Source organism: Bos taurus, chromosome X (assembly GCF_002263795.3).
Source record: "Bos taurus isolate L1 Dominette 01449 registration number 42190680 breed Hereford chromosome X, ARS-UCD2.0, whole genome shotgun sequence".
NCBI lineage: Eukaryota > Metazoa > Chordata > Mammalia > Artiodactyla > Bovidae > Bos > Bos taurus.
The window spans coordinates 110255629-110271109 of NC_037357.1; the positions used below are offsets into that span (position 1 = coordinate 110255629).

Below are 15481 nucleotides of genomic sequence, written 5' to 3' on the forward strand. Positions count from 1 at the left end.
AAGGCTCTAATTTCATGACTATTTTTTATTTGTGTTCATATATTCACCTTTTATGACTCTAATCACCTTGTAGTAGTCCATATTATCTATACAGTCATAATGGTCACTGTGAAAAGACATGGACTTTGATTCAAATAATCTATAGCAGTTCATCTCTGTCACTTATCAGTTTTATTCCTTCTGAGCTTGTAGTTTTAATGTATAAAATGGTAAATTACATATGGACTGATTGAAATAGTATATGTAAAACAGCTTTGTAAACAATAAGATAGTAATGTTATATCTTATAATAATGATAAAATTAGTATTATTACTATTTGTCATTTTAAAGAAAATAAATGTTACTATACAAAAAGAAAACATTAGCAGGTAACTCATGGAAGGCATATTTTTCTTGCATTAAAAGCAAAAGAGGTACAAGAATACATTTAGTGAAGATGTTTATATGATGAAGCTCACATTTAGTGCTTTTTACACAGCAAATGCATATTTTGCACATAATGTCAAGGTTTCCCTTCTGCCTTCAAGGCCTATCTAAAAATTGTTCTTTGTACATATAATCAAAAACAATAAAAATATTGCTTTACTACCCACTTTTCATTTAAAAGCATCTGGAACAAATCTCTTCAAACACCCTCATATTCAGCTTTTGGTGAAGATGTTTGGGTATGTTTTAAAAACCTCTGGATGAATGCTTTCAAATGACTCATTCATTCTCCCATGTCTGACAGATAGGATATATATGAACATGTAGGAAAAATAAGTGGAATTTCAAATAAGGTTATTAAGTTTTGTGAATATATGTGTATGCCATTGAGAAATAGACCTGTACAGACCTGTCTTTCTTTATAGCAAGTCCGTGAAAAAGGTTAAATCTTGACCATCTGAAATTCTGTTTATTTATTATTATTATTATTATAAAGAGTATATTAGATTTATGGCAGTAATATTCAAAAGAGGCTAGATTACGTTTAAAAGCTATTAGTACCTAGTTTTATTTATTCACACTTGTCAACAAAGGAAAGATTTCTATGTTATAGCTGTCATGTATCCTCTACTGTGTGAATAATGTTGATATTTGACCATACACAGTAGCTTGTGGGAGTAACACAAATAAGGAGGGAGTATTTTGCGATGCTAAATAACATTTTCTCATCTAGGAAAATGGTTTTAGGTTTATTATTTTTCCACTATTCTCTTTTATATTGCTTAAGAATATCTACTTATGGATTAATAATACTCTTTAAAGATAAACAGACATTCTTAATGCATAGATACGTGTGTCATAGGAAAGTGATTGTTTACTGTATATCATCTGTTTTCAGAAGCAGTGGAGATTGACTACTGAAAAATAATATGAGAGCAAATGAGGTTGTTTCCTGAGGGCATTTTAATAAGGGTTCTTTTGACCCATGTAAATAAAATATGAAATGTCTCAATTTTAAGTCTCTCTCACATACACTCATTTATTCAACATTGACTAATATGATTGCATTTACAGTAATTTCAAGATAAGCTTCAGCATCAAAAAAGCATTTTAATAAATCACAATTGATGATTTTCCTGTCCATTGGACTTAATACTAACTTCCGGCTTTGGAAAAAAGAGATAATTTTTAGAAGCTTGAATTCTGCGAAGCTCTTTCTTAATAATTTTCCACCCTAATCTCCTGGTGTAAGAAGTCCTTGGGGATTTTCCTTTGAGTATATTTGTATACATAATCCATGAAGAGTATCATTTGCATTTTGATTTGAAATTTCCTGACTTTTAGATGAAGAGAAGTGCTAGAAATTTTGTAGTTTTACGATCCCCCTTCCTCTAATGTAGTCACATATTGATCAAATATTTTCTGAGCTCTTAATTTGTGCAGACAGTATACTAGGTTCTGGGGTACAGAGATAAGCAAGACATGATCCTGATCATCAGGAAACCTCTCCTATAATGGGAAAAGGCTATGTTAGGGGCCTGTGTTAGAGTATGCAGGTATTACAAAGGAGGGAAAAATAATTTCCTCATGGACTGGAAATGGGGAAAACAGTACTCTTGCCTGGAGAATCCCATGGATGGAGGAGCCTGGTGGGCTGCAGTCCATGGGGTCGCTAAGAGTCTGGCACGACTAAGCGACTTCCCTTCCACTTTTCACTTTCATGCATTGGAGAAGGAAATGGCAACCCACTCCAGTGTTCTTGCCTGGAGAACCCCAGGGACGGCGGAGCCTGGTGGGCTGCCATCTCTGGGGTCACACAGAGTCGGACACGACTGAAGTGACTTAGCAGCAACAGACAATTATTTATTTTGATTCTATTGGAGTATCTACTCATTATAGTTGTTTTGTTGGTGTTTAGTCACTAAGTTGTGTCCAACTCTTTTGTGACCCCATGAACTGTAGCCCGCCAGGCTCCTCTGTCCATGGGATTTCCCAGGCAAGGATACTGGAGTGGGTTGCCATTTCCTTCTGCAAGGGATCTTCCAGACTGAGGGGTCGAACCCACATGTCCTGCATTGGCAATTAGATTCTTAACCATTGAGTCACCAGGGAAGCACCACTATTAATAAATAGTCTCTTTTTTAATGCTTTTATATAGTATTTGAATGAGTATGGACTTGACTCTATCAATTATTTTTCAGATTTCATTTTAGTTTGGATGCTCAGTAGCAACATCACTCATGTTCAATTTCATTATCAGTGAATTTACTACTAAGTATAAAATAACACTAATGTATATTAACAGAAAGTTTTTTGGTTGTAAAATATGAGAGATATCCAAAGTTGCTTCTTAACGCTATCCCTTTGTCTTTCTTCTATCTTTTTACATTGTAGATGAAAGAGAAGATGTTCAAAAGAAAACATTCACAAAATGGATAAATGCACAATTTTCTAAGGTAAGGATATTTTGTTGCTCCTCTATTGAAACATGATGCTGATTTTTCAAAATGAACTCTGTATCTGTGTGATTTAAATGTCCATATTGTTTTTCTCATAGTCTTTGTTTTAACTGTACAAATCTGGGAATATTGTATTGACTTTTAATTAAGGAAGAAGCAACAGAATATGTGGTAAAGAGAAAGTATTTAATTTGATAAAACATATCTTTGATTCTTCTGCATAATATTAGTTTCTTTAACAACATAAGTAACCAGAGGATTTTGTCAGCAATCTTCATCAAGTAGCTGGTATATGTCATACACTAGAAGAAGATAGGAGAAATCTTTATTGTTCTGAAAACAATCATTTTATTGGTCCTTCTTGATCTTTACAAAGTACAAGAAAAATGAATAGGCTATTTGGCCCCAAATGATAAGTTTCTTCTCTTTATATGTAGACATCAATCCATACTCCTAATATTTATTTATTTTGCAAATGTAACTAACTCGTGATCAATAGCACAATTCTAGATAATTTTTACATGAACACAGAGTAAAATATTCTTACCTTGAAAGCTACCATTAAGAGTGAAATATAAGGGGTTTGCTGTGGGTTTCAAGGCTAGAAAGACTTGATTTATATTTAATAATTGTGGATTGGGCAAATCAGTCAAATGTTTTATAAGTCGGTTTCCTCATCCTTCTATTGTGTGTGTGTGTGTGCGCGTACCTGTATAATCCGTCAAATACAGATAATGGAAGTATAAAACTAATAAAATGTGGATCCTATATGCAAGGCTTTAAGAGAAGTAAAATGGCAATAATGGTTATTTTGCGTGTTATTGTGATGATTAAAAGAGGTACACTGTGTGAGAATTTCTAGCACAATGCCTGACACCCTTAATATATATAAATTACTCTTTTCTTGAGCCTGTCTCACTTTGTGAAAATCTTGGCAGTAGATCCAAAAAATCTACTAGAAGATACAGTCTAAAAAGTGTCCCCTTTACTACTTCAAAAGTTTTTAGAGTATCATCCATTCTTTGTGGTATTTGACAGCAGAATTGCACCAGGTACTCTTTAGCATATTGGCAAGAAGTAAAGTTACTGAATTTTAACTAATCAAATTTCATTTATATTTACTTGCTGAGGTAATTAATAAGTTGCTATTACAGAACTTTAATAAACATAGGAATGAAATATGTTTTAAAAATCTCAACTTTTTTAAAGTTAAGTGGCATGCAAATAATATAAAAAGAGCAAATTATAATAATACAAATGAAAAATAAACTCAGAAATATTTAGGATAGGAACTCATAATTCTGAGACTATTTATCAGATAGCTGTGTATGGTTTAATTGCTATATCTAGTGGCCTCATTGAAATTTTCTTAATTTCAGAACTTTGTAGCAGACAATAGATAAAAGCTTTCAAACAAATCTATCAACAAATCAAGCGTATAGAGATTTTTTCATAATAATTATGTATGTAATAATAATAATGTATTCTGAATGTTTGAATTAAACTAGTTATTTTAATAAGGGTTGTAAACATGATAGACATTGTTAATTCTCATTCCCACAAATCTAAATAGATCATCAGTCTCTGTACACATTTCTAAGTGTTGTTTACCATAATGCATGTGCTAATAAACAAACGTAGTTTGATATCTTACATTCCGTGAAAAATTGTGAGCACTGTCTTAGGCACTCCCTACCCTAAGGAGCCCTCATATTTTAAAAGCTGTGGAATAATCACACACATGAATGTGTTTACTATTTTTTTTACAAATAGTCTGCCCCCAAATTCAACTCCCACTTATTTCATTTATTTTATAAGTGTTCTCCCTGAACGTATTAAAGTTGGATCAGGAGAGTCACCATTCTTTTAAATGCCTGAGCTTCGTATTTGGGCATATCCTAGGTATCAGGATTATAAATAAATATATTTATAAAGATAGAGGGAAACGATTTAGAGATAAAATTTATATGAGTATATATGTGTATGTGTGTGTGTGTGTGTTGATTTTTCATTTAGAGATCTGAAAGATATTTTCCATGTTACCTGGTTTCTTTCTTGCCATGACTTCAGGTTGGATGACTAAATTTTATCTAGATGCTTTTGAAGATAATGAGAAGAGAAAGCTAATTGATTCAGTTTAAGCTACTCGGTGGTACCAAAAGATAAACATAGCTGTGAGATATATCATTTGACATATATTTATTTCACTGCTACCTGGAATTGAGCAGAAGTCTAGGCCTGTGGGAGGCACCAAAGTAGTTTAAAGTTGAATTTTCTGATCTCATGGAACATACATATTTGGGAGATGTTGGATAATTGCTAAACGGAGTAGCACTAAGTAGTCTCTAGGTAGTCAGAGAAAGCAATACTGAGTTAGAGTGAATCCAGAAACCTTTAGGAAGCAAACTCTACTGATTGAGAGACCCTAAAGTAAGGAACATCAGAGAGCGAGGCAAGAATGTGTGTTTTCTTTATAACCCCATTTATCATTACTAGTGCACCAAATATGTATAATAAATACATTTGGTGAGTAGTACAAATAATTAAATATATACTAAATTTAAGAGAATTAGACATTCTGAATGAAAAGAAAAGTTGAGGAAGGCTTTAAAAAGAGATAAAAAGCAGTGAAACATTATCATCTGTCTGTGTGGTAAATTGGACAGAGAGAAACACATACAACAAAAATAAAGATGAATATGATGAGGTAAAAGGGTTATCAGTTAGGCATGTATACACATATACACCTTTGTATAGTATCTGTAAAGTATAGGGAGACAGCAAAGTAGTTTCTGGTTATTTTATAAGGCTACATAAGGGATAGTTTAAGGGGAAAATGTGATTAAATATAACCTTATCATTTTGTGTCATTTGAAGCTTAACGTATCTTTGTAGTAAATCCAATTGATTTTTTAACTTTTCCAGTACCATTTTAAAATAGGCCCTATCTCTTTTTCTAAATAAGTCTTCTATTAACCTTCAATTCCCAAAAATTTTACTAGAATGTGATTTATCACATCTATTCTATAAAGATAAACAAACAATATTTATCACCACATAAACACAAAGCCATTGCTAGGTAAGATTAATTCAAGGTAAATGTTTTCGTCTTGTAATTTATAGCTATTTTATAATCCTAAAAAATGTTTAGTATTTACTGTACCACAAATATAATTCACATTATAGACATCTTGCACATTGACACAAGTTCTTTCAAAAAATCATTTAAGGAAAGTACACTTTTGTAATCATGACCACCAATAATTTTGTCATAAAACTCCCTTGATGTTTGCATTAGAGGAAAAAGCAATTTGTGGGGTGAAATATTTACTACTAGATCAATTGAAAGATTTAAACCATCTATCAGTGAGTTATATGATGAGTTTGATCCAATGCTGGATTTAGCGATTAACTTTTTTCCATCTTCTAACTTCACTTTCTGTAATTTTTCCAAAAGTAGTAGATAACTTTGTACTAGACTTATATGAAGTAAAACTGTGTAATTGATTTTGTCTGTGAACTTCTCAAAGGTTTATGATACGATGATGTCTTCATTGCCACATATGTCTTCATTGCCACAAAGTATGTGCGTGTCTGCTTAGTCACTAGTCATGTCCAACTTTTGAAACCCCATGGACTGTAGCCTGTCAGGCTCCTCTGTCCATAGGATTTCCCAGGCAAGAACACTGGAAGGGATTGCCATTTCCTTCACCAGGAGATCTTCCCAACCCAGGGATCGAACTCATGTCTTCTGCATGGCAGGAGGATTCTTTACTCCTGAGCCACAAGGGAAAGCCCATGCAATGTACATGCCCATGCCAAAAATACCTGATACACCCTCTCATGATAACAATAACATGAGGTACAATCAACTGAAGCAACATATTTTCCCAAGAATTCACCATAATTTACCATCTTGCCAGAATAATGAACATGATATAATATAAATTCACACTAAAATTGTGAGTCAGTAAACAAGACTTCTTTACACAGCTCTGTACCATGGAGCCTTAGGAGAAATCACTATATCCACACTTGAAGACATTTCAGAAAGGTACATCTAAAATTCAAATTCTTTCAGTCTTGTTTTCCTTATATGTCTAGTTCTACTTTATGAGAAAACATATATTAAAAATGGTATAAATAGAAAACAAAATATTACCAATTTTTCTATCATGTAATATATTTTCTGAATTGAATGAATAGCATATTTAGGCACTTCTTTGGATGCCTGCTCATTTCTTTCCTGAAGTTGGTTTTGGCTACTCTCTTTGGATGGAACAGAGAGAATAGAGCGTATATTTATATTTCATCATCTTGCCACACTCTCTATGCAAATCCATGCCCTCAGTATGCACACACACACACACACACACACACACACACACATACAAACACACAAACATGCAGGCACACACAGTAAGCATATTATATATTTAAAATTAGTTGAACACTTTCATTATATAAAAGGAGGATACTGAGACAGGGGAAAAACATTGTTTCAGTGCAAGAGATAACGATTTGTATATACCTTTCCACTATGTCAGTTCTAAACGTATATGTATTAAAAAGTTTATCAGTTCAGTTCAGTTCAGTCGCTCAGTCATGTCCGACTCTTTGCGACCCCATGAATCACAGCACGCCAGGCCTCCCTGTCCATCACCAACTCCCGGAGTTCACTCAGACTCACGTCCATCGAATCAGTGATGCCATCCAGCCATCTCATCCTCTGTCGTCCCCTTTTCCTCCTGCCCCCAATCCCTCCCAGCATCAGAGTCTTTTCCAATGAGTCAACTCTTTGCATGAGGTGGCCAAAGTACTGGAGTTTCAGCTTTAGCATCATTCCTTCCAAAGAAATCCCAGGGCTGATCTCCTTTAGAATGGACTGGTTGGATCTCCTTGCAGTCCAAGGGACTCTCAAGAGTCTTCTCCAATACCACAGTTCAAAAGCATCGATTCTTTGGCTCTCAGCCTTCTTCACAGTTCAACTCTCACATCCGTACATGACCAGAGGAAAAACCATAGCCTTGACTAGACGAACCTTTGTTGGCAAAGTAATATCTCTGCTTTTGAATATGCTATCTAGGTTGGTCATAGCTTTCCTTCCAAAGAATAAGCGTCTTCTAATTTCATGGCTGCAGTCACCATCTGCAGTGATTTTGGAGCCCCCCCAAAAATAAAGTCTGACACTATTTCAACTGTTTCCCCATCTATTTCCCATGAAGTGATGGGACCAGATGCCATGATCTTCGTTTTCTGAATGTTGAGCTTTAAGCCAACATTTTTAATCTCCACTTTCACTTTCATCAAGAGGCTTTTTAGTTCCTCTTCACTTTCTGCCATAAGGCTGGTGTCATCTGCATATCTGAGGTTATTGATATTTCTCCCAGCAATCTTGACTCCAGCTTGTGTTTCTTCCAGTCCAGCGTTTCTCATGATGTACTCTGCATATAAGTTAAATAAGCAGGGTGACAATTTACAGCCTTGACGTACTCCTTTTCCTATTTGGAACCAGTCTGTTGTTCCATGTCCAGTTCTAACTGTTGCTTCCTGACCTGCATATAGGTTTCTCAAGAGGCAGATAAGATGGTCTGGTATTCCCATCTCTTTCAGAATTTTCCACAGTTTATTGTGATCCACACAGTCAAAGGCTTTGGCGTAGTCAATAAAGCAGAAATAGATGTTTTTCTGGAACTCTCTTGCTTTTTCCATGATCCAGCGGATGTTGGCAATTTGATCTCTGGTTCCTCTGCCTTTTCTAAAACCAGCTTGAACATCAGGAAGTTAACGATTCACATATTGCTGAAGCCTGGCTTGGAGAATTTTGAGCATTACTTTACTAGCGTGTGAGATGAGTGCAATTGTGTGGTAGTTTGAGCATTCTTTGGCATTGCCTTTCTTTGGTATTGGAATGAAAACTGACCTTTTCCAGTCCTGTGGCCACTGCTGAGTTTTCCAAATTTGCTGGCATATTGAGTGCAGCACTTTCACAGCATCATCTTTCAGGATTTGAAAGAGCTCAACTGGAATTCCATCACCTCCACTTGCTTTGTTTGTAGAGATTAAGGCCCACTTGAGTTCACATTCCGGGATGTCTGGCTCTAGGTCAGTGATCACACCATCATGATTATCTGGGTCGTGAAGATCTTTTTTGTACAGTTCTTCTGTGTATTCTTGCCATCTCTTCTTAATATCTTCTGCTTCTGTTAGTTCCGTACCATTTCTGTCCTTTGTCGAGCCCATCTTTGCATGAAATGTTCCCTTGGTATCTCTAATTTTCTTGAAGAGATCTCTAGTCTTTCCCATTCTGTTGTTTTCCTCTATTTCTTTGCATTGATCGCTGAAGAAGGCTTTCTTATCTTGCTATTCTTTGGAACTCTGCATTCAGATGTTTATATCTTTCCTTTGCTCCTTTGCTTTTCGCTTCTCTTCTTTTCACAGCTATTTGTAAGGCCTTCCCAGACAGCCATTTTGCTTTTTTGCATTTCTTTTCCATGGGGATGGTCTTCATCCCTGTCTCCTGTACAATGTCACGAACCTCATTCCATAGTTCATTAGGCACTCTATCAGATCTAGGCCCTTAAATCTATTTCTCACTTCCACCGTATAATCATAAGGGATTTGATTTAGATCATACCTGTATGGTCTAGTGATTTTCCCTACTTTCTTCAATTTAAGTCTGAATTTGGCAATAAGGAGTTCATGATCTGAGCCCCAGTCAGCTCCTGGTCTTGTTTTTGCTGAGTGTATAGAGCTTCTCCATCTTTGGCTGCAAATAATATAATCAGTCTGATTTCGGTGTTGACCATCTGGTGATGTCCATGTGTAGAGTCTTCTCTTGTGTTGTTGGAAGAGGGTGTTTGTTATGATCAGTGCATTTTCTTGGCAAAACTCTATATATCCACAATACAAGAGGGGCTTCCCTGGTGGCTCAGTCGGTAAAGAATCTGCCGGCAATGCAGGAGACCTGGGTTCGATCCCTCAGTTGGGAAGATCCCCAGGAGAAGGAAATGGCAACCCATTTCAGTACTCTTCCCTGGAAAATCCCATGGACAGAGGAGCCTGGTAGGCTATAGTCCAAGGGGTCACAAGAGTAGGACATGACTTGACGTGACTTATTAGGACTAAACTACCACCGTGTACAAGGGGCCTGACTATCAGAAGTAATAAAGCAGAGCTGCTGTGTCATGGAAGGTTCACCATAAATATGAACAGGCACAAACCAGTATGCTCCTGGCTTTCTGTTTCTCCCTCTAGTTGGTATCAGGAAGAATTAGGTCACTAGGGAGATTGAATGGCAGTGAACTAAGTCTCTGGATCATGATAATAAGCCCATATAAGGCATTGGTAGCACTTGAATTATTTGATATGATTGTTTTGGAGAGATGAATATTGGTACGGAAGACTATAGAAATCCTCATTTCAGAAATAGTGAAAAATAGGAACTTTTTGGTTCCAACATATCCTTATGTTAATAATGCTCTTGAGAAATGCTTTCATGGTTAGTTGCTGTACTGACCTCATGAGATAAATATTCAGGATGAGCTAATGAGATTTAGGTGGCTTACTCAGGGTAAAGGAAAGGGATGAAGCTGGAAGCCAGGAAACTGGACTTTAAACCCCATGATATTTCCATATTTGTTACTATTGTGACAACTACTCCATCTACAAAATGCTGCATTTCTCTTGGGACACGTCATACAATTGATAGGTTTTATGAGAAGTAGAAAAGGATTTTGAGTTCATTGAAAATTTGAGAAGAGATTTAATGCTTGCAATACCAACAGAAACTTTAACCTACCTTTGGATGTTTAATAACCCCAAAACTCAGTCACTGTTGAGGAAGACTTTTAATTGACTCTTTCCAAGTGATTTCTAATACATTAAATTTTAAACCTTTTACATGTTATATTTTAGTGAGTGACATAATCTAATTTTTAATATCATCAGTAAATTGTGGATATTGTTACATATTAATATTGATTTTTATTTCCATTAGACATTAGCAAATTTTTATGTGTAAGAGATAATTTAAATATTGATTTAAATAATTTGGTGAGAAATGTAAGGTATTGCTTTACTGGCATGTGGGCTCCGTGACATCTATACAAAGTGTTAAGATGACTTCAAGAATGATATGTCTAGTGTTTGCAATAGAGATGATTATGCTAATGGTCTAATCCATTGAGAACCATTCCCTTGAATGTTTTCCCGAATCTAATCTTTGCAAAGTACCCAAGTAACAAAGGATATCATTCAGTTAATGAAAGCAAAATTAGATTGTGATCATTCTCACTGTTTTCAATGAAAAACATATAATTTATTGTTTACATTGCACATCTTGGCAATGGCACCCCACTCCAGTACTCTTGCCTGGAAAATCCCATGGACGGAGGAGCCTGGTAGGCTGCAGTCCATGGGTTCGCTAAGAGTCGGACACGACTGAGCGACTTCACTTTCACTTTTCTCTTTCATGCACTGGAGAAGGAAATGGCAACCCACTCCAGTATTCTTGCCTGGAGAGTCCCAGGGACAGCGGAGCCTGGTGGGCTGCCATCTATGGAGTCACACAGAGTCGGACACGATTGAAGCGACTTAGCATAGCATAGCATTCTTTACCAATCCACTGTTATTGAGCTCTTAATAATTCTAGCTAGTTTTAGAAGGTATAGATGTTTTGTTCTATGTTCTGAAATATCTTATGAAAGAAATGAAGTTGTTGATTGCAATACCTACCTAGTATGGAATGGTTTCAGTGGCAAGCATATTTAGCTGGCAAATGTAAATATTTACCAATTAGCATGACTGTTGCTGGCAAAAAACAATTCTCTGCAGCTGATAGGCAAATGCATTAGTTATCCGATTTATTCTATCTTAGGGCCCTACATAACTTTCTAGTAAAACAACATATATTGACTTTAGAGATTTATTTTCATTTAGGAAAGAATAGTTGGCACTCTGGTACTGTCCCACTGGAACTATATGGTTGCTAAAATAACCTTTCAGCATTCAACAAATACCTATTGATTGCCAGCTCTGTAGCTGGCATAGTACTGTACACTGAAAAAGGCACAGTTCAACATGATTTTTCTTCTCCAGATTATCGTCTGAAGGAAGCAGTAATTATATAACATAAAATTATATTTGACCTTTAGTATAATAGAAGTGCTATGAGAATGTAGATGGAAAAAATGACTAATTGCTTAGAGAGGAGGAAAACCTTTTGAAAAGAGGTGACATTTAATCTGAGGTTGTCCATGCAAAGACAATTTATAGAAAGGTGAAGGCAACAAGAATTGCATGCAGAAGTATGGAACACTTAAAGAAGTTTGGCCTGTCATATGACAGGTGGCCAAGGGGATCTGTGTGAGTGGAGAGTGGAAGTTGTGAGAGAGAGCAAGATGCCATTCCTGAATAATTGTATTGTTGTTGGGGCCAGTTGGGCCAAGAATGGGCCAAATATCAGTTTGATCATGTTAACATTCAACTTCTGGTTGAAAATGTGAAGTTCTACAACAGAAGACAGTTATGGAACAATTAGACTGCCCTCCCTACTTAGCACCACTAATTCTTCCTGCAAAATTAAATCTGAAGCCTAGAGTTTACACTTAGGGAATAGACATCTGGATCTAAAATGAAAATGTAAATGGGTTACCTTTTTTTGTAGAGTTGTTTGATATCACACACATTCACCATCACGCTGCATCACAGTCACTTTCAAGGCTTGTTGAAACATAGATCACTAGAACCCGCAGCCAGAGTTTCTGATTCTGTGGATCTAGGAGGGCCCAAGAACTTTGATTTTTAAGAATCAAAGTGAATCAAGAACACCAGGTAGAAAGTGTTCTTGTTATTTAAATTACCTGCAGTTATTATGTCAGACTGTGAAGACATATTTTTAATAGCATGTCTGTGAATTAAGTTCCTATCCTTCATAAAGAACCATTTGTATTGAAGGAAACATGCTTTCACAGTAATACACTGTTTTGAGTCAGTCAGCTTATCAATAATGTTGCTATTGGTTAGAAATGCTGGGGGCACTCACCTGGTCCCTTAGTACCTTTCAGAGCCCCCACAGATACTTCTTGAGTGGGGACAATGTAGTGACTGTATTGGCTCTCGTGATTCTTTATTATTATTTCAAGAAGCATCTCAACAACAACCATCAGGGAACTTTGAAGAAAAAAAAAAAAAAAAGCTTTGGTTTATTGCTCTAAACATGGAGGGTACAAGGCATGCCTGGGACCACCCAGTGAGGTCACAGGTAGAGAGAGAGAAAAGTTGGGATTCTGTCTTTATTAAGGTCAAGGGTGGGATACCTAGGTTTTTGTGGGTTTGCTGTTGGTGAATTTAAAACGTAAGAGTAGGAATTAAATGCTGGAAGAGAAAAGCAAACTATCTAACTAACTGATAACTATCAGTTATCTAACTCAATTTCTCAGTTATCTAGGCTTTCTAAAAGAGGTAACTTGCATGGGTGAGGCAGCCTGACTCTATCTAGTTATGTAGCTGGTAATGTGCTTATTCCAAATGGATGTCTTTGAAGTGGATGCCTTGGCAATCAAAAGCTTAATATCAAGCACTTACATTATTATCGGAAAAACTAATTGTCAGGTGTTCACACTACAGACACATAGTCTATACTCACTGATTGTTTATTGAGATCTATTGTATATCAGGTACTCTAGGTTTTTGAACAGGCAGTGAAGAGACATGCTGATGCTACAGGGACCACACTGGAAATAACTGCTATAGAACATCAGCAATTTAATCAGGTCCATAGTAGACAATGTTTAAGGAAACGTCATCTAGGATTTTGGAGAAGGCAATGGCAACCCACTCCAGTGTTCTTGCCTGGAGAATCCCAGGGACAGGGGAGCCTGGTGGGCTACCGTCTATGGGGTCACACAGAGTCGGACACGATTGAAGCGACTTAGCAGCTGCAGCAGCATCTAGGATTTTGCTGAACCCTCAATGGGGAATGACCTTTCTCCAGCTGAGAATCACTATCCTTGATTGAAGTTGAGATCTATCCAGAGGGATCTTTACTCAGTAATAGAATTGGACTGGTGTTAAAAGACTCACAAACCTACCAAACAGATATTTTTTATATATAAAGATAAATACATATATATAAAATGTTGTGTTGGCCAAAAAATTCCTTTGGGTTTTTCCATAACATTGTATAGGAAAACCTGAAGAAATTTTTCGGCCAACCCAACCTATATATATATATATATGGGTGTGTATATATATATATAACATGTATATAGGCTTATAATAGTCTTCTTATGTTACAGGTCTCAATTAATATATATCTGATTGGCATATATATCTGAGAAAGGTAGATAGAGTATTTTTAAAAACTCTATCCTATAAGCAGATTTGTTGTCATTTAGTTGCTCCGTTTTGTCCAACTCTTTGCGACTTCCCTGGTGGCTCAGATGGTAAAGCATCTGCCTACAATGCGGGAGATGTGGGTTTGATCCCTGGGTTGGGAAGATCCCCTGGAGAAGGAAATGGCAACCCACTCCAGTACTCTTGCCTGGAAAATCCAATGGACGGAGAATCCTGGTAGGCTACAGTTCTTGGGGTCACAAAGAGTCAGATATGACTGAGCAATTTCACTTTCACTTTGCAACCTCATGGACTGCAGCACGCCAGGCTTCCCTGTCCTTCACTATCTCCCAGAGTTTGCTCAAGCTCATGTCCACTGAGTCAGTGTTGCCATCCAACAACCTCATCTTCTGTTGCCCCCTTCTCTTGGTGCCCTCAATCTTTCCTAGCATCAGGGTCTTTTACAGATGAGTCAGCTCTTTGCATCAGGTGGCCAAAGTATTGGAGCTTCAGCTTCAGCATCAGTCCTTCCAATGAGTATTCAGGGTTGATTTCCTTTAGGATTGACTGGTTTGATAGGTGATAAAGAAAGTAATTAATATAGTTGAGCTCTATGTTCTGGGGAAAAAAAATATCCCATCCAGGCATTACTATCAACTGCTTCTCCTAGTTTTCTTTCACTGCAATTATTTCATGGGCAATGATATGTTTTTCTTACTAATAGAAAGTTTCCAGTGCATATACCATGTCCTTCAATTTCTCTTTTGTTCATTACTTTGCTTCTGCAGGAGAGATTTATTTTAGTGGTATTCTGAGACTCTTTCTTGGTGCTCCATTAAGGGTTATGTTTTGAACTTGACCTGGGTTCCTTTAGCCTCCTAGAATTCTCTCTCCAATTATGATCTTGGTAGCCAGAACACAGAGAGTTAAAACCAAATCTAACATGAATACATTGAAACAAGTTCAGCAATAAAAATCTGTCTTGCAGTGCAGCTAGAGGCAGATTTGTAAAGTTCATGTACAATAAAAGGCAGAGTATGGTTTTTAAAAAGTCCTTTGCCTAATCTTACTCTAATTTAAACTAATTTCACTATCTCAATTCTATGTACAAAGAGAATTAACAATAAAAATAGATAATAGTTGATCAGTAAATAAGTCATCACTTTCAGTCTTGTCCAGGATTGTAGCCCACTGACAGATGGACACAAGCAGACCCCTTAATTAGAAATGTGAGTGAAACCACCCCCATGGTTTAATA

At 36.4% G+C, this 15481-nt stretch overlaps 1 protein-coding gene across 9 annotated transcripts in view; it reads left to right on the top strand.

Moving 5' to 3' along the window:
• DMD (dystrophin) overlaps positions 1–15481 on the top strand; it is a 2236915-nt gene that overhangs the window by 187782 nt on the left and 2033652 nt on the right. For all 9 annotated transcript variants that reach the window (XM_024988361.2, XM_024988358.2, XM_024988360.2 and 6 more), the window contains exon 2: positions 2822–2883. In XM_024988361.2, coding sequence (XP_024844129.1) covers positions 2822–2883 — 62 coding nt within the window. The remainder of the gene's footprint in view (positions 1–2821; positions 2884–15481) is intronic.